Genomic DNA, 24670 nt, shown 5'->3' on the forward strand with positions numbered 1-24670 from the left:
TTCCTACGTCCCAAGAATTTACTCCAGTCACCATAGCCCCACCCACCGACATTACAAGGACTGACTGTGTGACTCCATCTGTGTGTGTGTGTGTGTGTGTGTGTGTGTGTGTGTGTGTGTGTGTGTGTAGACACAGGAATGGTGGAAGGGTGTTGGAAGAACTGCTCTTGGAACAACCCCTACTTCCAACTCCTGCAGTCCAAGCTGACCTGTGATTAAAATAACACCTCCGCACTCTCATTAAGACTCTCTGCTTGAGAGGCTGTTCCAAACAAGCAGTGCTCTATTGTGCATGGAAGCAGACAGCCCCACTAACCTGGCTGGTGATTATAGAGGAAGACGGCTGGAGGAAATCTTGGCTTCTGTGGCCACCCTTCCTGGACACCTCACTTAGTCTCCAGAGGGAAGGCACAAAGCTCTCTACTTGCTCCCTCAGAAGCATATCCCAGAAATGTCCACCTCCCCAGGCCCAAGCCCTCCCTCCTGTGATATTTCCCATCTCCTTTACAGCTGAGGACTGGGCATCAAAAACCCACTGCATTTCCAGAGTCTCCTCTGGCTGATGACTCCTACATCCAAAAACAAGCTCTAAAATCAAGAAAAGGTGACAAGAAATATGGGTTTCTAAAATGATCACGTTTAGGGTCCATAGTGAATAAAGTCTCAAAGCCCTTGATATGCCAGTGGCTTCTCCCTGACACCCCCTGTAACACTTAGGACTGCTGGACTAATATGGTCTCTTAGCTGGATGGCTAAGCAAAGTACATGAGTTTGTCCTCAGTTTCTGCTTTGTAAAGGGGATTTGCAAACATGAGGAAGAATGGGGACACTGTGGACTGAAGAAGACAGGGTTGTATAAGAGGCAAATTGACATTATGCTCAGTGCTCCCACCTGCTCTCACCCACCTGCTCTCTCCTAGACCACAAATTCAAGTTCATCCTTAGGCCACAAGAACAGTAAAAGAATTTAAAAGCCTAAGGGAGCTGCTTTCTCTTCCTCCTCATCCTCCATACATAACCCGAAGCCTTAGACTCTTAGCAGCAGTATTAATGGGTGGGGTCCACGTTCCTGGCCTCATAAACTAAAAGCTACTCTCTTCTTCTGCTTAAAGCTTCCCAGTTGCTTTCTATGGCCTCCTGAATTCTCAGGGAAGGCTTTCTCTCCAGGACTAATGGACTGTTAAGAGAGCAGACACAAGGCGCCTGGGTGGCTCAGTTGCTTAAGTGTCTGACTTCGGCTCAGGTCATGATCTCACGGTTTGTGGGTTAGAGCCCCACATCGGGTTCTGTACTGACAGCTCAGAGCCTGGAGCCTGTTTCAGATTCTGTGTCTCCCTCTCTCTCTGCCCCTCCCCCACTTGGCACTGTCTCAAAAATAAACATTAAAAATAAAAAATTTTTTTAAAAGAAAGCAGACACCTGGGGTATGGCAACCCCAGGTGACACAAATACAGCAGATATTAAGTCTAAGATAGCTCTTTTCTTTTATTTTTTTAAATTTTTATTATTTATCTTTGAGAGAGAGAGAAACAGACACAGCAGGAGCAGGGGAGGGGCAGAGAGAGAGACACACACAGAATCCAAAGCAGGCTCCAGGCTCTGAGCTGTCAGGACAGAGCCCAACACAGAGCTCGAACCCACGAACCGTGAGATCATGATCTGACTGAAGTCGGACACTTAACCAACTGAAGCGTCCCTAAGGTAGTAGTTCTTAAAATATGACCCAGTTACCGCCTGCAGCAAAATCACCTGGGACTGCTAATCAAATACTCAGACTCTACACCAGGACAACCGAATCAGAATCAGTGGTGGGAATGGGAGTAGGGTAGTCACGAATCTGCTTAAAAACAAAAATAAAAACAAAACAATCAATCAAAAAAACAGTTCCCAAGATGATTCTTATACATGCCAAATTCTGAGAATCACTAGGTTGGATGAGCCAAAAAAAGATAACTAAATTGTAAAATTGACATTGATGGGAGGTAACCCATGAGAGTTTGTTACCCACCAAACTCTATCCCTGGTAGCAACTTCACATCTGGTTAGTGTGTATTTATTACACCTTCTGGCAAAGATCAGGGAAAAACTGCAACCAAGGAATGAACAATATTGGCAAACAGAGATAAACATTCCTTTCAGGTTCCTGTGGGAACTACTCACCTCCTCTAGACATTTCCTAAGAAGCTCCACTGCCCTCTCACGAGAGATAGCTGAAAGAGAACACAGAGGCCACGTATTCAAGGAGTTGCCATCAAGTCCAACTCTCTGCCACAACTTTTAAGTTTCAAATTTCTTCAGGTCAGCATGCCACACAAACGGAAAAGGCAAAAAAATACCTAGCCTTCTAGCTTGCAACAAACTTATTCCATATGCAGTGGAGGATGCCCCAGACCCAGTGCTCCGGCAGCCACAAGCCATTGCAAATTGATTTGCTACAGAGAAGGGTAAGCATGACGGAATTCTGCCTCCCATGGCCAGGGCCTGCCTCTAGAGAAGTCCAGCGGCTTGCCTCTTTTTTATCGCCCATCCCCCTCACCCCTACCCACCCCACCCTTTTAGACTAGGGCTTAAATCGGTTCCATCTGCCCTAGCCAGCTGCAAATCAGGGCAAGGGAGGACAGGCCAGAGTTTTAGCCTCACTTTCCCAGCTGGGTCTCAGTTTAACAATGGAAAGAGAATTCATGGGATAGGGCTGAGACTCTCATAAAACAGGAGCCAAAGGAACTGTCCACAGGCATGGCAAACTGGGATGACATATTATGCAGTTAGGCTTCAAGGGTGGTTAGTGGTGATTTTGGTGGGGAAGTCAGCTGTATTACTGACAGATGCCAAACCAAGAAACAGTCATTAGGAGGCCAGACTAATGCTTTTCAGGATGTGGCCTGGAGCTCTGGCATGGCTAAGGTTGAGTGAGAGGGCAGCACCAAAAAAAAAGAGTAAAGAAGCCAGATTTTTACCGTACTGATAGGGAAGAATGGAATTTAAGGAGAGGAATGGCTATCTGGGCTGCATCTATAGCCTAGAAAAGTGAAGAATCCCAAGTGCCTATTGCTCACAGTGGCTAAAGTCAAGTTTGGGATTGGAGTCAGAAGATAGAATGTAGCACAAAAGCATCCCTGTGCTAGAAGCTTTGCCAAGCTAACAGTTTACTGACAAGTAGAGAGCCAGCTCTTTCTCACAGGAGGGGCAGCCAGCAGCTGATAAAGAACCAAGCGAAGGGCCAAGGCTTGTGGCCTTAAAAGCTTTGATGTTTAAGCAAAGAAATCTTCCATTGTCATTCTGGGGACCTGTTCATCCTCACAAACTCAAACATGCAAACCACTTTGCTTATTTGCTCATTCTTTATAGCTGAGATGCTAATAAGCATCTAGGCTGGGCAAAATGAATTAAAAAACTGAACTTTTGTAACTGAAAAATTAATTTTAGTCACTACTGTAGCACCCTTTTAAACAAAACAAAACCCAGCTCTGGACATATGCAGTATCTCCTTCTGTCTGGTAAAAGAAGGACTTTTATTAGCTTTTCAAGAACCCTACTGACCTGGAGGGGAGAGCAGCTTCCAGAAGGTACCTGGATGTGCTTCCTAGGATCCATCCTCTATTCAAGCCCCGACCACCCAACTCCAGGAGTAGTGTACAAAACCAGAAGGCAGCTCAGGACGGGACTGTATTCCCTACCTAGAGTGCTAGAACTTACTTGGAGTGTAGTATCGATCCAGGATACTAAGAGTCAGGAAGGCACCATAGCCATGGGCTGCAAAAGGGGCCTTGGCCAAGGCTGCCAGGTAGTCCATGTAGTAAAGCGCTGGACCCTCATGCTCGTCATAGCCAGCCAGGAGGAGGTTGACGTGATACGGGGTCTGCAGAAGAAAGACATGGTCAAAGCAGTAGCACCAACATCTCTTTCCATGACAAATGGGATCATTCCAATTCCTGATGAATAAGAAAATAACAGCAGCTAAGTAAATCATGATGAAAGTAAAAACTGAGAGAAATCTAAAGGCCTAAGAGTGTGGTAAGAGTTTGTAAAGGGAAGTTAGCTTGTTTGAATGTAAGGGCATTGGGAGCACTTACCGGTATTCAAAAAAGCTGCTTTCTTCGTAAAGCCTGTGGACAAGAACTTGTTACAAAAGCAAAACATAGGTGCTCTTACGTCTTTTCTAACTGCTGAAACCAAAAAACACAGTTCTGAGAGTGTCAGGCCACAGACTAAAGAAAGCGGCAGCTCCAACCACATCTTCCAAAATAAACAGATTCCATCTGGGCACCTGGACCAAAATTTCAGATGGTAGAGACTATATGCCATAGTATTAAAGAAACAACTTGGGGGTGCAGAAGGATAGTAGGTCTCAAAAATTTAAGTCAAACCACTAAACATTTAAAAATTTTTTAAATTTTAAGTAGGCTCCACACCCACCATGGGGCTCGAACTCAAGAGTTACATGCTCTAGGGGCGCCTGGGTGGTTCAGTTAGTTGGTTAAGCGGCCGACTTCAGCTCGGTTCATGATCTCACTGTTCATGAGTTTGAGCCCCGCATCAGGCTCTGTGCTGACAGCTCAGAGCCTGGAGCCTGCTTCGGATTCTGTATCTCCCTCTCTCTGTGCCCATCTCCCTCTTTCACTCTGTCTGTCTCTCAAAAATAAAATAAATGTTAAAAAAATTAAAAAAAAAAAAGAGTTACATGCTCTACTGACTAAGCCAGCCAGGTGCCCCTCAAATCACTAAACTTTAATGCAGACAGTAATAACGAAGTCCATAAATGCTCTAGAAGAACTGTGGAAACATAGCAACACTGGAAGAACTATAGATTTAGGTGAAACGCTAACATTTTTTCTCATATAAGAAGGCTCTCCTAAGGTAACTAAAAAGTAATTTTTATCAATGAAACAAACAAAAAGTAATTAACTGGTGTTCTTTCTTTGTATTACTGGCAAATCTAAACATGCAAGTTTCTACAAAGAACCTTTAGTAAGTCGGCCTTGATCTTCATCTCCAAATGGAAGATTATTTTTTTCTACACTAGCTGGGCCATTTACCATGTTAAATTCAGCCTGTGTACGGCCCTAGGCATCAGTGGTGAGACTCCCATTTTACAAGGCTTCCTTTTTCTCCGGAAAATGTGTTTTCCACCTTGCATTGGCCTCAGTGGGTAGTGAGCAGGCCTTGCTCAGGTTATGTGCCCATCCTTAAATTTACATATTCAATTAAATGCACATTAAATGAAACTGAATACATTTATGCACCCTTTTAAAGTAATAAAGCGAGTGTATAAAGCATAAAGTAATAACAGCTAGTGGTCCTAAAAGTGACACCTTACATTCTTTGGACAATGATTAACATGGACACCTGGAAGCTTGAAGAAGTTCATGTTAGAAGAACACATGAAAATATTATATACTAACTTAGAATTCTAAGCCAGTTGTCCTAAGTAACATTTCCTAAAGATTACAGTGTAGCCCTAAACTGCAAACAAGTTTCTGCCTTGGGTGGATGGTGGATATTCTGAGAGGAGTAAGAACTGACCAGCAGTAGTCAAGTCTTCTGAGAAAATAATTACGTGCTTGTCACATTTCCCAGTGGGTAGTGTGCTACACTCTGCCAGGCTCTGGAACTCTCTGCCACATTCTGCAACTACATTCTTAGTAAGTCTGACCTTAGGCAAGACACTTAACCCCTATGAGTTTCTGTTTCCTTATGTGTAAAACTGGGTCAACTGGGTCAACTAATCCTTCCCTTTTCTAGCTTCTGGGGAGTATGGTGAGAAAAAATAATAGAGGTGAGGCATCCCAAACTCTGGAAGAAAAGATGCTGCCTACATTTCGTAGCATATTAGCTATACCCCAATCTCCTTTCAATAGCATTCCACTTTAAACAACAAAAACTAAACTGTTTAAATTAGCTAAAGATAAAATATGTATATATATCTAATAGATTTTTTCTAGTAAAATTTTTTTTAAGTGTGAAAACCATACTGTAAAATCAGGCAGACACAGAATACCTTCATGTTCTTATGGTTAGAATTAGAATCTCAAAGAGGAAGCAGAGGGGTGCCTGGGTGGCTCAGTCGGTTAAGCGTCTGACTTCAGCTCAGGTCATGATCTCACAGTCCGTGAGTTCGAGCACCACATCGGCCTCTGTGCTGACAGCTAAGAGCCTGGAGCCTGCTTCAGATTCTGTGTCTCCCTCTCTCTCTGCCCCCCCCCTGCTCATGCTCTGCCTCTCTCTGTCTCAAAAATAAATAAAAATATTAAAAAAAAAAAAAAAAAAGAGGAAGCAGAGAGAAGAATGGGGGAGAGAGGAGAGAAACAGAGAGATGGCAAGGGAATTCTAACTGGTTTTCCTCCCCTAAGAGATTTCACAATATAGTCTCTTATCTATCACAAAAAAAAAGTTCACCCTTTTGCTAAGAGGATAACTCTACAATTCTTCGTTCACTAGCTAAAACATCCACTGTATGGTTAATCAGAACAATTTTATCAAGTTGTAATGGCAAATTAAGGATCCACTCAGATACCCAAAGAGGTCTAAGCAACAGAACCTAGATATGTTCTGTCTCTAATGAGGATCTTGCTATACTATGAGATTACACTGTGTTTAAAACAATGTGATTTTAAAAGCCACCACCAAAAGATTTTACATGAAACTATGTCAACAGAACTTCAAAAGCAAATGGTATTGCTTAATTGGTCTATATAATATCATTTATTCATGCTTAAGCATCTGATACACACACTCATCAAAGTTGGTATTCAGAAGCTACAACACGTGGTAGAGAAGATAACTCACAAATTATTGTGTGACTTCGAATTACCAACTTCTGCAAGTGTGAGATGCTTAAGCATAAATAAATGGTGTTAGCTAGACTAATTAAATCAATACATCTGTGTAACAACTTGCAGTTTCTGAAATTCTTCCTATAATACTCCATCAAAGATCTCTGGCTTACACTAGTCTTTTGTTTTGTTTTGTTTTTTTAAGTTTATTTATTTATTTTGAGAGAGAGAGAGAGAACAAATGGAGGTGGGGAGGGGAGGGAGAGAGGGAGAGAGGGAGAGAAGGAGGGAGGGAGGGAGGGAGGGAGGGGGAGAGAGAGAGAGAGAGAGAGAGAGAGAGAGAGAGAGAAGGAGAGAGAATCCCAAGTAGGCCCTCCACTGTCAGCTCAGAGCCCAACACGAAGCTCAAACCCACGAACTGTGAGATCATGACCTAAGTCGAAACCAAGAGTCAGAAGCTTAACCGACTGAGCCACCCAGATGCCCCTTACACTAGTGTTTTAAAATTTCAAATTAAGTCTTATGTATTGTCACTCTTGTGCCTCTAAGAATCACAGTGTTCAATTCAAAGTGACAAAGCCATAGTTATGAGTTTCTTGACTGTTATTGTCCCTCATATTCTTGATTCCTTACTGTATTCCTGAAATGAGACAAATTCCAAGCCCCTCAATTTTGTGTTATTCTGACAGTATACACACGTGTGACTGCTGGTAGTATGCTTAGAAAAATACTTATGTGTAAGATACAGCCTACCAATTCAAATATTTATGCCAATTATAAGCTCCATGAAGGCAGGATTATGTCTGGTTTGTTCAATGATACACAAGCATATAGTATATGCTCAATAAATATGTGCTGAATGAGTAGTAATCATACCAGAAGGCATTATATGTTTTAATTTATATGTGGCTAATGCCTAGTATGACAAGTAGATGAGGAAAATGACTAAACAAATGTCAGAAAGAGATAGGTCCTACTTCCAAGAATTCACTCAAGTTTAAATCAACTGCCAGCATCTCTCTGAATGGACATATATTGTTGCCTTTTACTAGACTCCTGGGTCCTTCTTTCTATTCCCCTGTATTATATTTCTCAGTGTTTATTTCTGAGACAGCACAAGCAGGGGAGGGGTAGAGAGAGAGGGACAGAGGATCTGAGGTGGGCTCCACACTGACTGCAGTGAGTCTGATGTGGGGCTTAAATTCAAGAACTGTGAGATCATGACCTGAGCCAAAGTCAGACGCTCAACCGAGGCACACAGGTACCCCTCTAACCCCCTTTAGACATAGGTTGCTAAGTAAAGGAAAATTTAGGGTACAGGTCATGCATCTAGAATTGAACAAAGGGAGAACAACAGCACAAATAAGTATTTTAGGAAGAAATGTCTGGAAAAATGTCTGTTCATGTCTTCTGCCCATTTCTTAACTGGATTATTTTGGGGGGTGTTTAGTTTGATAAATTCTTTATAGATTTTGGATACTAACCTTTTATCAGATATGTCATTGCAAATATCTTCTCCGACATACAGATGACTAACAGACACATGAAAAGATGCTCAACATCACTCATCATCAGGGAAATACAAATCAAAATCACAAGGAGATACCACCTCATTCCTATCAGAATGGCTAAAATTAACATAGGAAACAATAGATGTTGGCCAGGATGTGGAGAAAAGGGTCCCTCTTACGATGTTGGTGGGAATACAAACTGGTGTAGCCACCCTGGAAAACAGTATGGAGGTTGCTCAAAAGTTAAAAACAGAACTACCCTTGGAGCGCCTGGGTGGTTCAGTTGGTTAAGTGTCTGACTTTGGCTCAGGTCATGATCTCACGATTCATGGGTTCGAGCCCCGTGTTGGGCTCTGTGCTGACAGGTCAGAGCCTGGAGCCTGCTTCAGATTCTGTGTTTCCCTCTCTCTCTGCCCCTTCCCCACTCTTGCTCTCTCTCTCTTTCAAAAATAAACATTAATTTAAAGAAAAAAGAAAAAATGAAAAAACAGAACACTGCTACAACCCAGTATTTGCACTACTAGGTATTTACCCAAAGGATACAAAAATATACAGATTCAAAGGGGTACATGCACCCTGATGTTTATAGCAGCATTATCAACAATAGCCAAACTATGGAAAGAGCCCAAATGTCCAAACTGATGAATGGATATGGGGCGCCTGGGTGGCTCAGTTGGTTAAGCATCTGACTTCAGCTCAGGTCATTATCTCACAGTTTGTGGGTTTGAGCCCCACATCAGGCTCTGTGCTGACAGCTCAGAGCCTGAAGCCTGCTTCAGATTCTTATTCTCTTTCTCTCTCCCACTCCCCTGCTTGCTCTCCCTCTCAAAAATAAACATTAAAAAAAAAAAAACCTAAAAAAATTAAATTAAAAAATAAAAAAAAGAACTGATGAATGGATAAAGAGGATGTGGTGTGTGTGTGTATACACATACATACGATGGAATATTACTCAGCCATCAAAAAGAATGAAATCTTGTCGTTTGCAACCACGTGGATGGAGCTAGAACGTATTATGCTAAGTGAAATAAATCAGAGAAAGACAAATATATGATTTCACTCATACGTGGAATTTAAGAAACAAACAAATGAACATAGGGGAAGGAAAAAAAAAGAGACGGAAGAAAACCATAAGAGATTCTTAACTATAGAGAACAAACTGAGGATTCATGGAGGGAGTAGGTGGGGGATGGGCTAAATGGGTGATGGGTATTAAGGAGGGTACTTGCTGGGATGAGCACTGGGTGTTATATGTAAGTGACGAATCACTAAATTCTACTAATTTTGTAGAATTAATTTTGTCATATGTTTGTATATTGTACAAAAATTTGTAGAAACTAATTTTGTCATATATGTTAACTAATCAGAATTTAAATAAAAACTTAAAAGAAAGAAATAGCTTTGGTAAACTGTACAGTTAGACCTGAGTTCAAAACCTGTCTTATCAATGTGTGGCTTTAGAAAAGTTAGTCACTTAACTTCTCTGAATTTTAGTGTTATTGAAAACACGGGCTAATACCTACACAAAAGGGATACAGTGAAGATTCAAAGAGACAATGCATATGAACAATAAGCAGAGTGCCTAAAACACAGTAAAGCCTCGATAAATACTAAAATTACTACTAGAGGGGCGCCTGAGTGGCTCAGTCGGTTGAGCAGCCAACTTCGGCTCAGGTCATGATCTCACGGTTCGTGAGTTCAAGCCCCGCATCAGGCTCTGTGCTGACAGCTCAGAGCCTGAAGCCTGTTTCAGATTCTGTGTCTCCCTCTCTCTGACCCTCTCCTATTCATGCTCTGTCTCTCCCTGTCTCAAAAATAAATAAAACGTTAAAAAAAAATTTAAATAAATAAATAAAATTACTACTAGAGACACACGATCATCTATGAAGTTCACAGTGCCTATGAAATAGACACTGCAAGTACTCAGGAGAAGCCCACCTACTCCTAGCACTGAAATACAATTCCTCATATATGTCTTCATAAAGGGACATGGAAGGATGTTAATAAAAAGTGCCTAGCACACTGGCTGACACACAGAAATGCGGTAAATGAGTTTCCTCCTCTCCCCTTCCCAGACTCTTTCAGAAGCCCCAAGTCAGAAGGTGATAATGATTGTATTCACTCTCAAAGACATTCATAAGCATCTTCACTTCAAGCATATCCACTTCGCATTCAACCTACCCTCACCTATCTTGAGACTGACACAGGCCTGGAGACATAGACATATATAGATTTTCTGGAAGCCTGAAAAAACAAAAACAAAAACAAACCCTACATCCACTCTTGAAGAGTAAGTACCATTTAATAATTTATTAAGTACTTTCGTGCTGTTTCTGCCACTACAGATATGTCCACTTGAGTGCCAAGTCTCACTTTCTAGCTACTTTTTCATCAGTTCCCTTCTATCCTATGAGCAGCATTACATGTGAGAATCTGTCAATTATTCCAGGGAAATGGGAACACTAATCAATCATGACAGATTTGCCAGGAAACCTCTATCCTTTACAAAGTAATCCTTGTTCTGTGCATGATATAATCTAGTCTTTGGTTGTCTCCACTATTCTAATTATTTAGATAGCAAATCTAGGTAATAAAACAAAGTTATGAGGTCCCCAAGGAACTGGCATCCTTCACAACAAAGGATAGGATTGAATATTATAAACATTTTGAACCTAAACATCCAGATGACCAATAAATGATCCAAACATTTAGATGAGACACTCCCTGCACAATAATAGCCTTGAGGATCACCATCAACGGTTTACAGTACAAACACCAAAATACTTTAGTTTTAAAGTTGTATTTAATTGATAGACAAAGAAAAAATTTTAAGTGAACCATCCTGGGAGCTCAAAATGAATTTTAGCTTCTAAAAAAAGGTACCACTGGGGCGCCTGGGTGGCTCAGTCTGTTAAGCATCAGACTTCGGCTTGGGTCATGATCTCATGGTTCGTGGGTTCGAGACCCACATCTGGCTCTGTGCTGACAGCTCAGAGCCTGGAGCCTGCTTCTGATTCTGTCTCCCTCTGTCTCTACCCCTCCCCAGCTCACACTCTGTCTCTCTCTCTCAAAAATAAATAAATGTTAATAAAAAAAATTTTTTTAAACTAAAAAAAGGTACCACCAAAATTTTGCCTCTTTTTACAAGTGGGAAAAAAAACACCACCACACAAATGTGGTATCTTTTCTTCCCTTAAAAATACGTGATACAAGCTTATTTTATTTTATTATTTTATTTTTTAATGTTTATTTACTTCTGAGAGAGAGACAGAGAGAGAGAGAGAACATGAGCAGGGGAGGGGCAGAGAACAAGAAAGACACAGAATCCTAAGCAGGCTCCAGGCTCCACACTGTCAGCACAGAGCCTGATGCAGGGCTTGAACCCATGAACCACGAGATCATGACCTGAGCCCAAGTCAGACACTTAACTGACTGAGCCACCCAGATGCCCAGATATAAGTTTATTTAAAAAATTTTTTTTAATGTTTTTATTTATTTTTGAGACAGAGAGACACAGAGCATGAGCAGGGGAGGAGCAGAGAGAAAGGGAGACACAGAATCCAAAGCAGGCTCCAGGCTCTGAGCTGTCAGCACAGAGCCTGATGCGGGGCTCAAATTCACGGACTGTGAGATCATGACCTGAGCTGAAGTCAGACACTCAACCGACTGAGCCACCCAGGCGCCCCTATAAGTTTATTTTAAAGTGGAGAAAAAAAAAAAAAAAATGGAGAGCTTTAGGAGTGTCTGGGTGGCTCAGTCCATTGAGCGTCTGACTCTAGACTTCGGCCCAGGTCATGATCATGGTTTGTGGGATAGAGCCTCAAGTCAGGCTCTGTGCTGGCAGCGTGGGGCCTGCTTGGGATTCTCTCTCACTCTCTCTGCTGCTCCCCTGTTCATGCTCACTCACTCTCTCTCTCAAAATAAATAAATAAACTTTAAAAATAAAGTGGAAAGCTTTCAGTCATTTTGAAATTTCTTCATCTATACAACAGGGATAATAACAGCATCCATCATTACAGGGTTATAGAAGGTTTAAATAAATAAATGTAAAGTGCTTAATGCAAATACCTGTTAATAATAGTAATACAGATTAGTTATTATCATCACCACCACCACCACTGTCACTTTTATGATCTGACCGCATTAACAGATCTGACCAGATAACAATAAGATCAAGACGTCCCACAAAGAGCCAATCAAATCATCCCTCTTTTTTTTTTTTATAGTCAAAAGGGATAAAATTTAAGCAAGGAAATTAGCCAATAACCACACCTCTTATACACTTCTCCCTGAGATTGAAATGGACTTCCTAAGTACCTGAGCCCTGGAGAACTGAGCTGTTTTACTTTGTGCATTTGGGAGTGGGGGGTGTGCATGGTACACACAGGCAAACTTTCCTCAAGTTAGGTGGAATATTTCCCTCCCTCCAACTCTTGTGCATACAACTCCTTGTATATTCTCTCTCTCATGAAAAAGAAACACTGTAGTGATTACGAAGAGTGTGAAATTCCATAAATTTTACAGCTGAAGAGAACAGTTGTGATAAATACACTGAAACAACAAAATCAGCGACGAAGAGTCTGGGCGGTGACAAGCAGCGGTGTGACATCTGGCGGAAACCAAAGTCACAGCAAGGGGGAGAGAGGTGGGCGTGAGGAAGCATCCTGCCGAGCGTGGACACAGAAAAAGAGAGGAATTGACAGTCTTCCTTTGGAGCCAGGCCAGCCTTTGCCACCTCTAATTGAATAGGACCATGTCGATAGGAGTGAGGTACTTTGGAGGTGGGGTTTCTTTTGCGTTGTGCTGTACCTTGGAACTTTAAGCAGTGTGTGAAGCATACTTCCATTCCTGGATTAATCTGGAAGGAGATACAGAACCACCAATGGGACAAAGGAGTCTGTTTAGTGATGACAGTGTTTTAATAAATAGACTTCTAAATACACTAAACAGAGACTGGGCTTTGAAGGGACAGTGCATGCTATTTCTTTTAGCCCAGTTGATTGTCAAAGCTCCCTAAAATCCCATCTTTGGCACTGAGAGTACAGTTTATAGACTTAGAAGAAAAGTTCAACTAGCTTGTCTAACATCCCTTTCACAAATGTGGGGACTCAAGTTCAAAGAAGGGACAGTGATGTGCCCCTAAGTCACATGGCTAATTAGTGTCAGGACCAGAATTTAGACTTCTGATTCCATTGTGTGTTTTTCTAGGAAACCATGCTGCCTCCACAAAATGGAAATTAGTGTGAAAATATAATTCAATATGTAAATGTCAGTTTCACACTCAAATATTTCAGATTATACTATTTTGCATACCAGTATCTATTGTTCTCTGTTTCATGTATCACATCTTACATAACCTATAGTACTTTAAGTTTTAAAAGGGCAAATTCAATGTCAGACCATATGACTCCTCTAAACCATCTACAAATATATAAAACATGCGGTAAGTACTCAATAAATAGCAGTTATGGTATTGGTATCTGTTTATCTGACAAACACATACCAATATCATAACTGCTTTGCCAATGCCCAATTTTGCAAATTCATTAATAAACAAAATGGATCAGTTTATTATTTTCTTATATTGGTACTCTGAACACTGAATCAGAAGTTTATTTCCAATAATCAACAGAATTCACTAGCTACCTGCTTTGCATGGTTTGATGGTATAATTTTAAAATTTCAATGTCACTTTTGCCATTTTAATTAAAGAAGGACTTGGTAGGGGAACCTGGGTGGCCCAGTTCATTGAGCATCCGACTTCGGCTCAGGTCATGATCTCTCGGTTCATGGGTTTGAGCCCTGCGTCGGGCTCTGTGCTGACAGCTCAGAGCCTGGAGCCTGCTTTGGATTCTGTCTCCTTCTCTCTCTCTGCCCCTCCCCCACTCTGTCTCTCAAAAATAAAACAAACATTAAAATTTTAAAAAGAAGAAGAAGAAGAAGAAGAAGAAGAAGAAGAAGAAGAAGAAGAAGAAGAAGAAGAAGGAGAAGAACGACGACTTTGTACCTATATTGGAATTGCAATGTTTGCTATATTGAACACTTCAGAAAAAACCTCTGAGATTTCAACAACTTCCAATAGTCTTCACAACCTATGTAACTTTTCTAGCTCTAGAAGATTGTGACTCTATGGATAGGGTTGGAGAAGAATATCTATCCCTAGTACCTAAACAATATAGGACATATGTACTCTGGTTTTAATCCTCTCCAATACAGTCCTTCTCAAGGAAACCCATGAATCTCTCTAATAACAACGGTGATTATACCTGAAGTATAAATGTACACAATTTATAAAAGGCTTCAACCAAATCCTGCAAGAACTAGACTAGACACATAGGATAGTTATGAAATGGGCAGATACCCCAACCAACTTCACTTTTGCATTTGACATGTGACTTTATTTATTTATTTTTAAAGTTTCATTTATTTATTTTTGAGGGAGGGACAGAGAGAGAATCCCAAGCAGGCTCTGCACTGTGAGCCCCAAGCCTGATGTGGCGCTCAAACCCATACACTGCGAGATCGTGGCCTGAGCCAAAATCGACAGTCAGACACTTAACGGACTGAGTCACCCAGGTGTCCCTACTTTAACTCCAAAGTTACTCAGCATTTACTGTGCGAGAAGCTTTATGCCAGGTGATGAAGATGGAAGCCTAGGTCTGGAAGGAGCTCACAAGATAGATGAGTAGGAGGATTCCAGATTGAGGAAACAGCATATGTGAAGGTAAAGAAACATGGAGGAATGTGGAATATTTGGGTACTGGTGAATATGGGACATGTATACCTAATGAATTAGGTCATTTCAGCAGGAAGCAGAGGAACTGGAATGATACTGTCACTGGCTTCCTAAAGAATACAAACTTTAGCCTGTAAACCAAAGAGGAGCCAGTGAAAACCACTCCTGTTCCTCTGCTGCTCCAAGCCTTTTTCATGTCACAGGACACTGCAGAAGCAGTAGGGACGGAGAGGGAGGTATGCAACATGAAATATATTTAGAAGGGAGAAACGACAGGAATAACTAGTGGAATAGAAGGTATGGGAGAACGAGGAGTTAAGAAGGCTCTCAATAAGGGGAAAGATGATAGAGCAGATATAAAAAACTCAATTTAGATCCCAAGCAATGAAGACCCGAGACAGTCCTTTGGCCCTGGAGCTCCAAGTGCCCCATCTGAATATGGGGATAGTACTGTTCACCCAACAGATGTTAGGAATGAAAAGTGCTCATCTGTGTTAAAGTTCCTGAAAGAAGACCTAGTGGGGCACCTGGACAGCTCAGTCGGTTAAGCGTGACTCTTGATGTTGGCTCAGGACATGATCGCACGGTTTGTGAGATCCAGCAACGTGTTGGGCTGCATGCTGTCAGTGCGGAGCCTACTTAGGATTCTCTCTTTCCCTCTCTCTCTGCCCCTTCCCCTACCCATGCACATGTACACTCTCTCAAAATAAATAAATGAACATTGTTTTAAAAAAGCCTAGTAAGTAGCAGGTGCTCAATAAATGTCAACTGAATCTGAATTCTAGGAGCAAAAAAAGTTAAATATTGTGCATATTTCAATTTTTAGCAAAACTAAATTTTAAAGTTCCCCTTCAATAATTCCAATATTTCTGTACATTTTACTTCCCTAAAGCCATTATTAACCCCAAGTTTGAACCATTCTCCTATTAAAGTTGTAATCTTACCGTAATTAGAAGTTTAGAAATTTAATGAGTTGAAATGCAGCATGGCACAGATGCCTTATTATACCAACTAGTTAACACAGTATTTGTTTTCTACATTAATTTTACTTGCTAATCAAAAATACTGCTTTCTCCCAAATAACATCAAAATAAAATTGCTGATTGTGCAATGGGAAAACCAACGCCACCACATCTGCAACAAGGCCACTTGAACTGTTTTTCATGAGCTGGCAGTTCCCAGGGAAAACTGAAGATTCCATATACCTTTAAATCAGTTCTCAAAAATTTAAGTGCAGAAGCCAGGCTTTGTATACTACTAGGCAAATATTAAGGTGGACATGCTAAGCATGCCCATGAATATCTATGAATGCTGAACATCATAGCTGATTCACCTTCCTGAGTTAATAAACCAATCCATTGGAAAAGACTATTTAGGACTATATATGACTGTGTATGTTTCTGGATGTCCACAGCAACCAGATACAGAACACTAAGGAAATCCTGGGGAAAACGGTGTTTCAGAGCCCTTCTATTAGAACAGCCTAGGTTCAACATAAGTTACTCTTATCTCTTCAACTGACATGGAAGATCCTCACTGGTCTCCCTGCTTCTCTCTTCTTTCCGCAAACAGGAGCCAATGGTTTAACCAAATCTCATCTGTTTGTGCTAACCCTCTCTTAGCCAACAAGCTTCCAGAGAGCCCCAGTGCTTTTAGCATAAAGCTTTTTCATCAAAATCTTCATAACAGGGACTCTCTGGTTTCAATCTTTTACCATTCCCCTAAAAACCTCAGCCATATTTAACAAACTATTTAGATTACAGATTTTATAATATATGTACATATGTAGTAAAAACTATATAAAGGTATTTATTTATATATCTTTTCAATCAATAGAGCCCTAATTTGTATATAGTATTCCACTAGTTAAAACAAGTAAAAAATTAGGAGTAGGAGGCTCAGAGTCTAAAAATCATTAGAAAACCCCTGTCTGACTTAACACATTCTCTCACACTTGTCTTTTGGTTTGTGCTTCTGGTTTTCCTTTTGGCTTCACCTTTGCCTTTAATGACAGCCAGTCCTTTCAGGCTCGGGTTAGGTTCTGTTCCCAGAGCACCTATCTATCTGTATGGCGACTGTGGCACTTGTCACCCTGCAGTGCAAGTTCTCCATCTAAAGGCACACACCGAGCTTTGCGTCCGTTTCCCTGGCCCCAAGGACAATGCAGGCTGCAGATGTGCTGAATGACTATCAGCACTTATGGAACTTCTCAGCTACAGAATGCACACTTTAGGAGGCATCAAAAAGGCAGCGTAGAGTTTTGGCAAGTTACTTTATAAAGATTCAGAGATTATTTCCTCTCCCTTCCTTTCTTCTTTTCAATCTAATTAATCCTATTTACTCTGCTGTCCCCACTCAAAAGCAATGATAAATCTGAACTTACTCTCTTCAACTTTTAAAAAAATGTGTTATACTTTCTTGCCCTTTTACCCTTCTTATTTCCTTAAGCTTTTTTTGGTAAAATAACATATACATATAAAGGTACACAAAATATACACATACAGCTTAATGAATAAAATGAATACATGTGTAACTAGCTCCCAGGTCGAGAAACAGAACAGTCAACTCCTCCCTTCAAAGACTTCCTTCCCACTCTCCTTCATTTTAGATGACTGTTATTGGGGAGAGTACAGGAAAACCTCACAGAGTTTTTGGGATCAGCCCCTGAATTAATATCCCTGAATGATCGTGGCCCAGGGCAAAAAAGAGGCATCAAGTTGAATCACTATATTGTACACTTGAAACTAATATAACACTGTATGTTAACTATACTGGAATTAAAATTAAAAAAATAAGTTAGAATAAAGACATTAGGGGCTGTGGGCGGGGGGGGAATAAAAGAGGCATCAAGATGTCAGGGTGTATGTGTATTTGTATCTGTGAGTGTGAGGGAATGCTCACACAGGTCAGGGCACTGGTTTAAAACAATCCTAAAAGGCAGGGTAAACCCGCACTTCTAATGGTAAACATTTTCAAAGTAAAAGCACGTTTTTACTAAGCAGACACAGTACTTTGCTGCTCCTGGCTTACACCAAACCTTAATAGGAAACCACATACTTTTCAGGACGTAAGTTTCAAAACAGTATGAATTTAGACCAGTTACCATCAACCCCATTGTGGGTAGGAAAGATGCTCTAAGTGAAAAATTGGCATTATGGGGTTGCACAATCCCAGCCACCCAATAAGCTCATTCCATTCAACCAGAACAGGGGTTCTCTCTGCTCACAGCAGGCATCCAACAGGGTAGCACATATATGCTCTCTGAGTGAGAAAGCAACACCTTCTCACATACAACCCCCTGGAGAGAGATGGGAAGGGGGGAGAGGGGAGGACTTTACACCTGCAAACTCCTAACTCTATCAGCACTAGGGCTGGGAAAAACAGCACATATTAAAAAAGGGGGTAGGAGGGGTGGGAAGGATTCCTGATAAAGCCAGTAATTTTCGAAAAAGGATATTCTTAAGCCATTTTTTCTTAGAAGATGAGTAAGTTTAATGATTCAACATCCAAGTCTTTGTCTTCCTCATGGACTTTAGTCAAGCCCTAATGACTATAAGCAAACTGCTTCAAAGTGCAGCTGTCAGAACTCTTATTCTTCTTGGTAGAAAAACACTATATGCACAAAATATATGTCATATTAATTAAGGCATCTCAACTTCAAGTATCTGTCCCTGGGCCTTTAGATAATCAATATGACCACTAAAAATAGAACAGTGGCATCTCAGATGGGGCAGACATGAGCCACGCCCAATCCTAAGAGACTCCTGTGAGATGTGAGCTGGGATGCACATGTGTTTTGCAGTACCACTGAATATCCATCTAAATGTAGCCATATGTTTTCAGTTTTTCTGTATGTCCTACTCAGCCTAGGAAACAAAATAACTAACAGACCTATAACTCTTGGCTCAGCTCATCTTGAAAATCCAGTTAACTGCCTAGCTGACTGAGGTCTGGTGGGAAAGAACTGTTCTCCAGGTCTAAAAGAACTGCTGCTTGCACCGAAATTCCATGAGTTTCATGATGAACATCTTGATTTTTTTTTTTCAGTTTCCCCCTCACCAAAAGTAAGCCAGCTCTGTCTGTCAAGATGCCCAGGCTGTGTGGCAGTGGTGTCAAAGGCTGCCATTTGCTTGAAGGCACTGCCATCTGCAGCAGTAAAACATTTTGTCTCCGGAAAATAAACACATCTGCCTTTGCCAGTGTCCTCCCACTGTGCCGCCCATCTGGAGCAGGTGAGCTGGAAGGCAAGCCTGGGCATGGTGAGACGGGGGTGAGCAGAGGAGGCAAGGCCTCCAGGGAGATGGCACTTGGAGGAAGAAGGTAGTGCTGTGTCATGTCACATCCTGCTAACCACATTCGCCAAAAAGCATGCGAAATTACCCTTGTTAGTGACATTTTAATCATATGCAGCAAATGGTTGGTTGTGTTACAGGACAAGACCTGTAAAGTCAAGGTTTCACCAAGGCCATCTGCTCTCCAGGTCACATGACCTCACTGATACCAATAAACACATGACATCTTTGTGCCAGCCACCAAAGGCAAGATGACAATAACTCTAGTGGTCAGACAGAGGCTCAAAGCAACAGGATTCTTCTAGGACAAGACCACACCATACGTGCCTACTATAAAGCAGACTAAACACACTCAAATTGAGGCCAAGTACTGGGACAAGTCACGGTCACTTTTAGAAATGACTAATATCTGAAATTCTTTCCTACATACTCTTTACCTTTCCCTGAAAAAATAAATTCAAGTCTGCTTATGGTCTTGACATTAGATCTTTAAATTACACTATTTGGGGGCTAGAAGAAACCATACAAAATTATCCAAATTCCCTCTTTCTCCAAAGGTACTTTAACTAGCTCACAAGAGAGCTAGTGCTAAACCTCCTGAGGCAGGGCTCTTTCAGTTATACCACTGGTTTTCAAACTTTGGTGGGAAGGGGACAGTGAAACCTTTTTGTTTGTTTTCAAATAAAATTGTACATGGAATCCCAATATATAAAATAGATAAAAGTTACGTTGACCTATATGAAACACAGCTAACATTTCACTATACTGCTCTTCTTTGTGACTTTTCTAAGGCAACTTCATGAAATAGTTTGAAAACCACTACACCAGGCTGGCTGATATTTTCCCAACTCATTATTTCCATTTTTTTAGGTGTATAGTCCTATAAAAAAATAAATTACCAAAAGCTCACCAAGTACTTGGCAGAAAGGTTCTATGAAAACACTTTGGCCAGTGAGTAGCAGTAGTAAAGCCCTGAAGACTACATACCATGAAGGGCAGCATTCTACTCTAAACCTTGCCATGAAACTCCACATTCCCCAAGGATATCAGATTTGGCTGGTTCATACCTAGGCTTCCCCATATGTAAAATGGAGATCAGGGTGGATAATAACAAATAATTTTAGGGCATTCAAATAGGCTACACCAAATGTGCCATTTCAAGCAAGAAATAGCCCCATTACTTATTACTCTCCCTTCTATAGCCCATTAATCAAATCATAAGGAGAATTTAAATAAGCATTGTGCAAACTATGCCTAAAAGTCATTACAAAATTTTCAAAATAATCCTATTAAAATCCAAATAGCATTTTCTTTTATTTTTTAATGTTTATGTTATTTTTGAGAGAGAGACACACACACACACACACACACACACACACACACAGAGTGTTATAGAGAGAAAGAGGGAAACACAGAATCTGAAGCAGACTCCAGGCTCTGAGCTATCAGCACAGAGCCCAATGCGGGGCTCGAACTCACACACCGTGAGATCATGACCTGAGCTGAAGTCGGACGCTTAACCAACCGAACTACCCAGGTACCCCTCCAAATAGCATTTTCTTAATGAAGACGTCAGTTATTAAATACTATTTTCCAGAAGATATCATTCACTCATTCAAAATATATTTTATTAAACTAATGGCGAAGTCTCAGTTCTTGTAATCTGCCACATTTGATTGTTCCTTCCTTCTAAACAGATGAAAGTGAGACTCAGCAAACATAAGGGACTTAGTCAAGATTACACAAACTAGTACACACCAGAGAACACATCAGAACTCTGTGATTCCAAAACCTATGCTCAAAGAAGCCTCTTAAGTATTTGAAAGTGGGGAGTCAAACCCATAGCAAAAAGCCTCATAAGCCTTTTTCCTGCTCCCTGGTGTATATGGAGGAGAGCAACTTAAATGTACACATGTATTTAAATAAAAAGCTAGAATGAATCCTCTAGATTCCCCTCTCCCCATCAGTGTGGTTTTTTTTCCCATCTTTTCCTGCTAACCTCATCTTTAATTCTTACATGGTGAAGTGATATCCATTCAATAAAAATATTTTTTAAAGTTTATTATTTATTTTTTAGAGAGAGAGAGAGAGAGAGAGAAGGGGGAAGGGCAGAAAGAGAAGGAGAGAAAATCCTAAGCAGCATTTGCATGGTCAGCACAAAGCCTGACATGGGGCTTGATCTCAAAGTATGAGATCATGACCTGAGCTGAAATCAAGAGTCAGACACTTAATCATCTGAACTACCCAGGCGCTCCTCATGAAAAATATTTTAATGCAATTCCCTTCCAGTATATAAATGTATAATAACATTTTCAGTGGTATCTGTGGATCAACTGGATGACATTTATTCAGCAAATACTTACTGAACACCTACAATGGGCACATATTTATACGTTATCTATATAATCCTATACAGAGATCTTGACACATTTAATAGAACTGGAAATTTTATGCTTCCCCAAATGCACAAACATACTTATATGTTAGTGCAGTAACTAATAAGGGAGACAGTATGAAAGAGCATGGTATTTGGAGTTAGAATCTTACCTCAGCCTTTTACAGGCTATATATGTGTCTTTGGTATACCTGGACACATAACAGACTCTTTAAACTCTTTATTAACCAGTCTTAATAGCCTTGTAAGTAAAATGGGGATAACATTCATCTTTATGGTGTCATAGTAAGCATTAAATAAGGTCACGTATATATCTAGAATAGCGCTGTCCAAGAGAACCTCCTATGATGACACACATGTTCTATATTGGCAATGTCCAATATGGTAGCCACTAGCCACATGTGGCTATTGAGCACTTGAAAAGTGGCGACTGTGACTGAGGAACCAAATTATTTTTATAGAAACAAAAGTTTATTTCTCATTCAAAGTCCAAGAAACTCTCACCTAGGAACTAAATTTTAAATTTTATTTAATTATTTATAATTGTAATTGCCATATATGACTAGTGGCTACCAAACTGGACTGTGTTGATCTAGACCAAAGCCCTGCACATACTAAATGATCAATGTTGGTTTATTGCTATTTTTCCTATCAATCAATAATTTTTTATATCCTCCTCTTTACCAGCAAATCAGTTCAACTAAAAAAACACAACAAAGAATCTCATAAGAAACTTATACCTATTAAATTGCTTCTTCAACCAAGCAGCAATAGCAGCATAGAAACAAGTGATTTATTAGTCATATGCGCCACACACTGTGCTAACAGCTTTGCATGATTACTTCATTTAATCTTTATAATAATTCTGTGAAGAAGGTGCTATTATCTGTAAACAGAGAAATTAAGCTTAGAATCTGTCCAAAGACACAGCTAGTAGTAAGACAGTGAGCACAGATTTAAACTGAAGTAGTCTAATTCCAGAGATGGTGCTTAACCACAATGCTAAACCTGCCTGCATCTTGAAGAACAAGTTAATTTAAAATTCATTATGTACTCTGCAATAAATAAATGTCCTCCCAACCAAATACCACCCCCAGACACACACACACACACACACACACACACACACACACACACACGGAGCAACTTAGAAATCAAACAATCTGAGCTACAGACACAAAGTTATACACATGGTAACTGGCTGACCCAAAATAAGTCTCATGTGTGAGTGTACACATGTACTAAATCTAGTGACTTTGCACTTATTAGGAAGACTAAAAAAAATATCATCTTTCTCCCCAGAATAAAATGACTAAAACATAAACTTGTATTTTGGAACAATCTAACTTGATAGAAGGGTGGCGAGCAGAGACTGGACTCAGAACCACAGGCAGTCTGTCAATACTTACTAGAGCCCTATATCACTGTCTACAAGGGATATTTATTTGTTAAGACATCAAATGTGTCTGCTAGGAGATTAACCAGATCCAATGCATTTGCATGAAGCACATTGCCACTCTTATCTCAGTTCTAAAAGGAGCTTAATTTACTTAATGTCTGCTATACTTATGACAAAGTATTTATTGTGCCCAAAGCTGGAATTCTTATCCCAGTTCTGCCTGACAAGTCACAGGAATATTTCACACAGCAAGCCACAGTATGCTGTGGTATTACCAAATACCACAGGAATTTCTGAGTGGCGGGAAAGCTCGTATCTGACCCATTTTCCTCTCTCACAGAGCAGTGAGCAAGAAAAGGCCAATGACCTTTTACCCCAATCAAAACAATGTAGGTAAATTTGTCTCCTTCCCACCATCGTATCTCTAGCTTCTCTTCAAATCTCACAATCCTTATATTGCACAAGCCCCTAGGCCAAAGGTAACACTGAGAAAAAGAGGCTCTATTTATTAAGAAGTTCTCAATCCAGGGTTATTAGGCACTAGAAAATAAACTCCTTTAAAGACCTGTAATAAGTAACTTAAAAAAAAAAAAATAACACCTGTATTGTTTAGACTCCTGTCATAACTCAGCTTAAGCAAGTGCCGATGAAACTAAAACCATAATAAAAACATGAATAGTGCTGATGTTCTAGAAACACTACCAAAAAACCAACGAGCTGGTGTAAGGCAGAACAGTCAAGTAATTATGGCACCATTAGCGTAGCTCTGCTGACCTGCTGGGTGACCTGTAACTAGTCCCTTTGCCACTTTATGCCATTCATTCTGTATCAGTGACAGAGAATTAACTACTATGTATCTCAGTGGAATAGTGAGTAGATTAAATTATTAAGCAAAATGCTTTAGGCAAAAGTCATATGAATGTTAAATATTATGATTTACAAGCATTCATTTTCCTAGCACTCCTGTGGGGTTAGGAAGTTATCTCGATGTCATAGATGAGTACACAGGCACAGGGGGTAAGGTCACATGATAAGTCTCCATTTACTTAGTCCCCGTGGGAAGGGAATAATACACACCTTTAGCAATCACATGAACTTTCTTGGCACATCCTACACAATCTTTAATACATTCAATCCTTAACTTAATGTTGCCATCTTTTAACATGCTGTTGCTAGAACCAAAATAGCTCTAAGATAGCAACAAGGCCAAAGTAAGTGAAGATGAATAATTCTGTGTGCTATGGCAAGAATAATCACAGAAAGACAGATAATCTCAAGGTGAAATGTGCATTGTTATTTTCAAGATCTTACCTCCACTACCATGTAAGAACTTTTAGCTGTAGGAATTAAGAATCATGGTTTGCTATGAAAACACTGACGAAAACTTTTAAAGGCTATCTATCTCAGGCCTTCATGTTGGTGTGACCCATCCAAATTCTCTGTGAATGTATTTTCCCCTCAGGCTTTAATTAGCGAATATGCAGAAAAAGAAAACAAATCCAAACAGCCTGAAGAGTGAATAAGTACCAATAATGAGAAGGGCTCAGGAGGTCCAAAAAAGGGC

General features: G+C 40.4%; 1 protein-coding gene across 1 annotated transcript in view; it reads right to left on the reverse strand.

Moving 5' to 3' along the window:
* PSMB2 (proteasome 20S subunit beta 2) overlaps nucleotides 1-24670 on the reverse strand; it is a 33012-nt gene that overhangs the window by 630 nt on the left and 7712 nt on the right. Inside the window, exons 4-5 of the mRNA XM_007092460.3 lie at nucleotides 3697-3859; nucleotides 2161-2210 (exon numbers count right to left, since the gene is read on the reverse strand). Coding sequence (XP_007092522.1) covers nucleotides 2161-2210; nucleotides 3697-3859 — 213 coding nt within the window. The remainder of the gene's footprint in view (nucleotides 1-2160; nucleotides 2211-3696; nucleotides 3860-24670) is intronic.

This window comes from Panthera tigris, chromosome C1, assembly GCF_018350195.1.
Source record: "Panthera tigris isolate Pti1 chromosome C1, P.tigris_Pti1_mat1.1, whole genome shotgun sequence".
In the NCBI taxonomy this organism is placed as follows: Eukaryota; Metazoa; Chordata; class Mammalia; order Carnivora; family Felidae; genus Panthera; species Panthera tigris.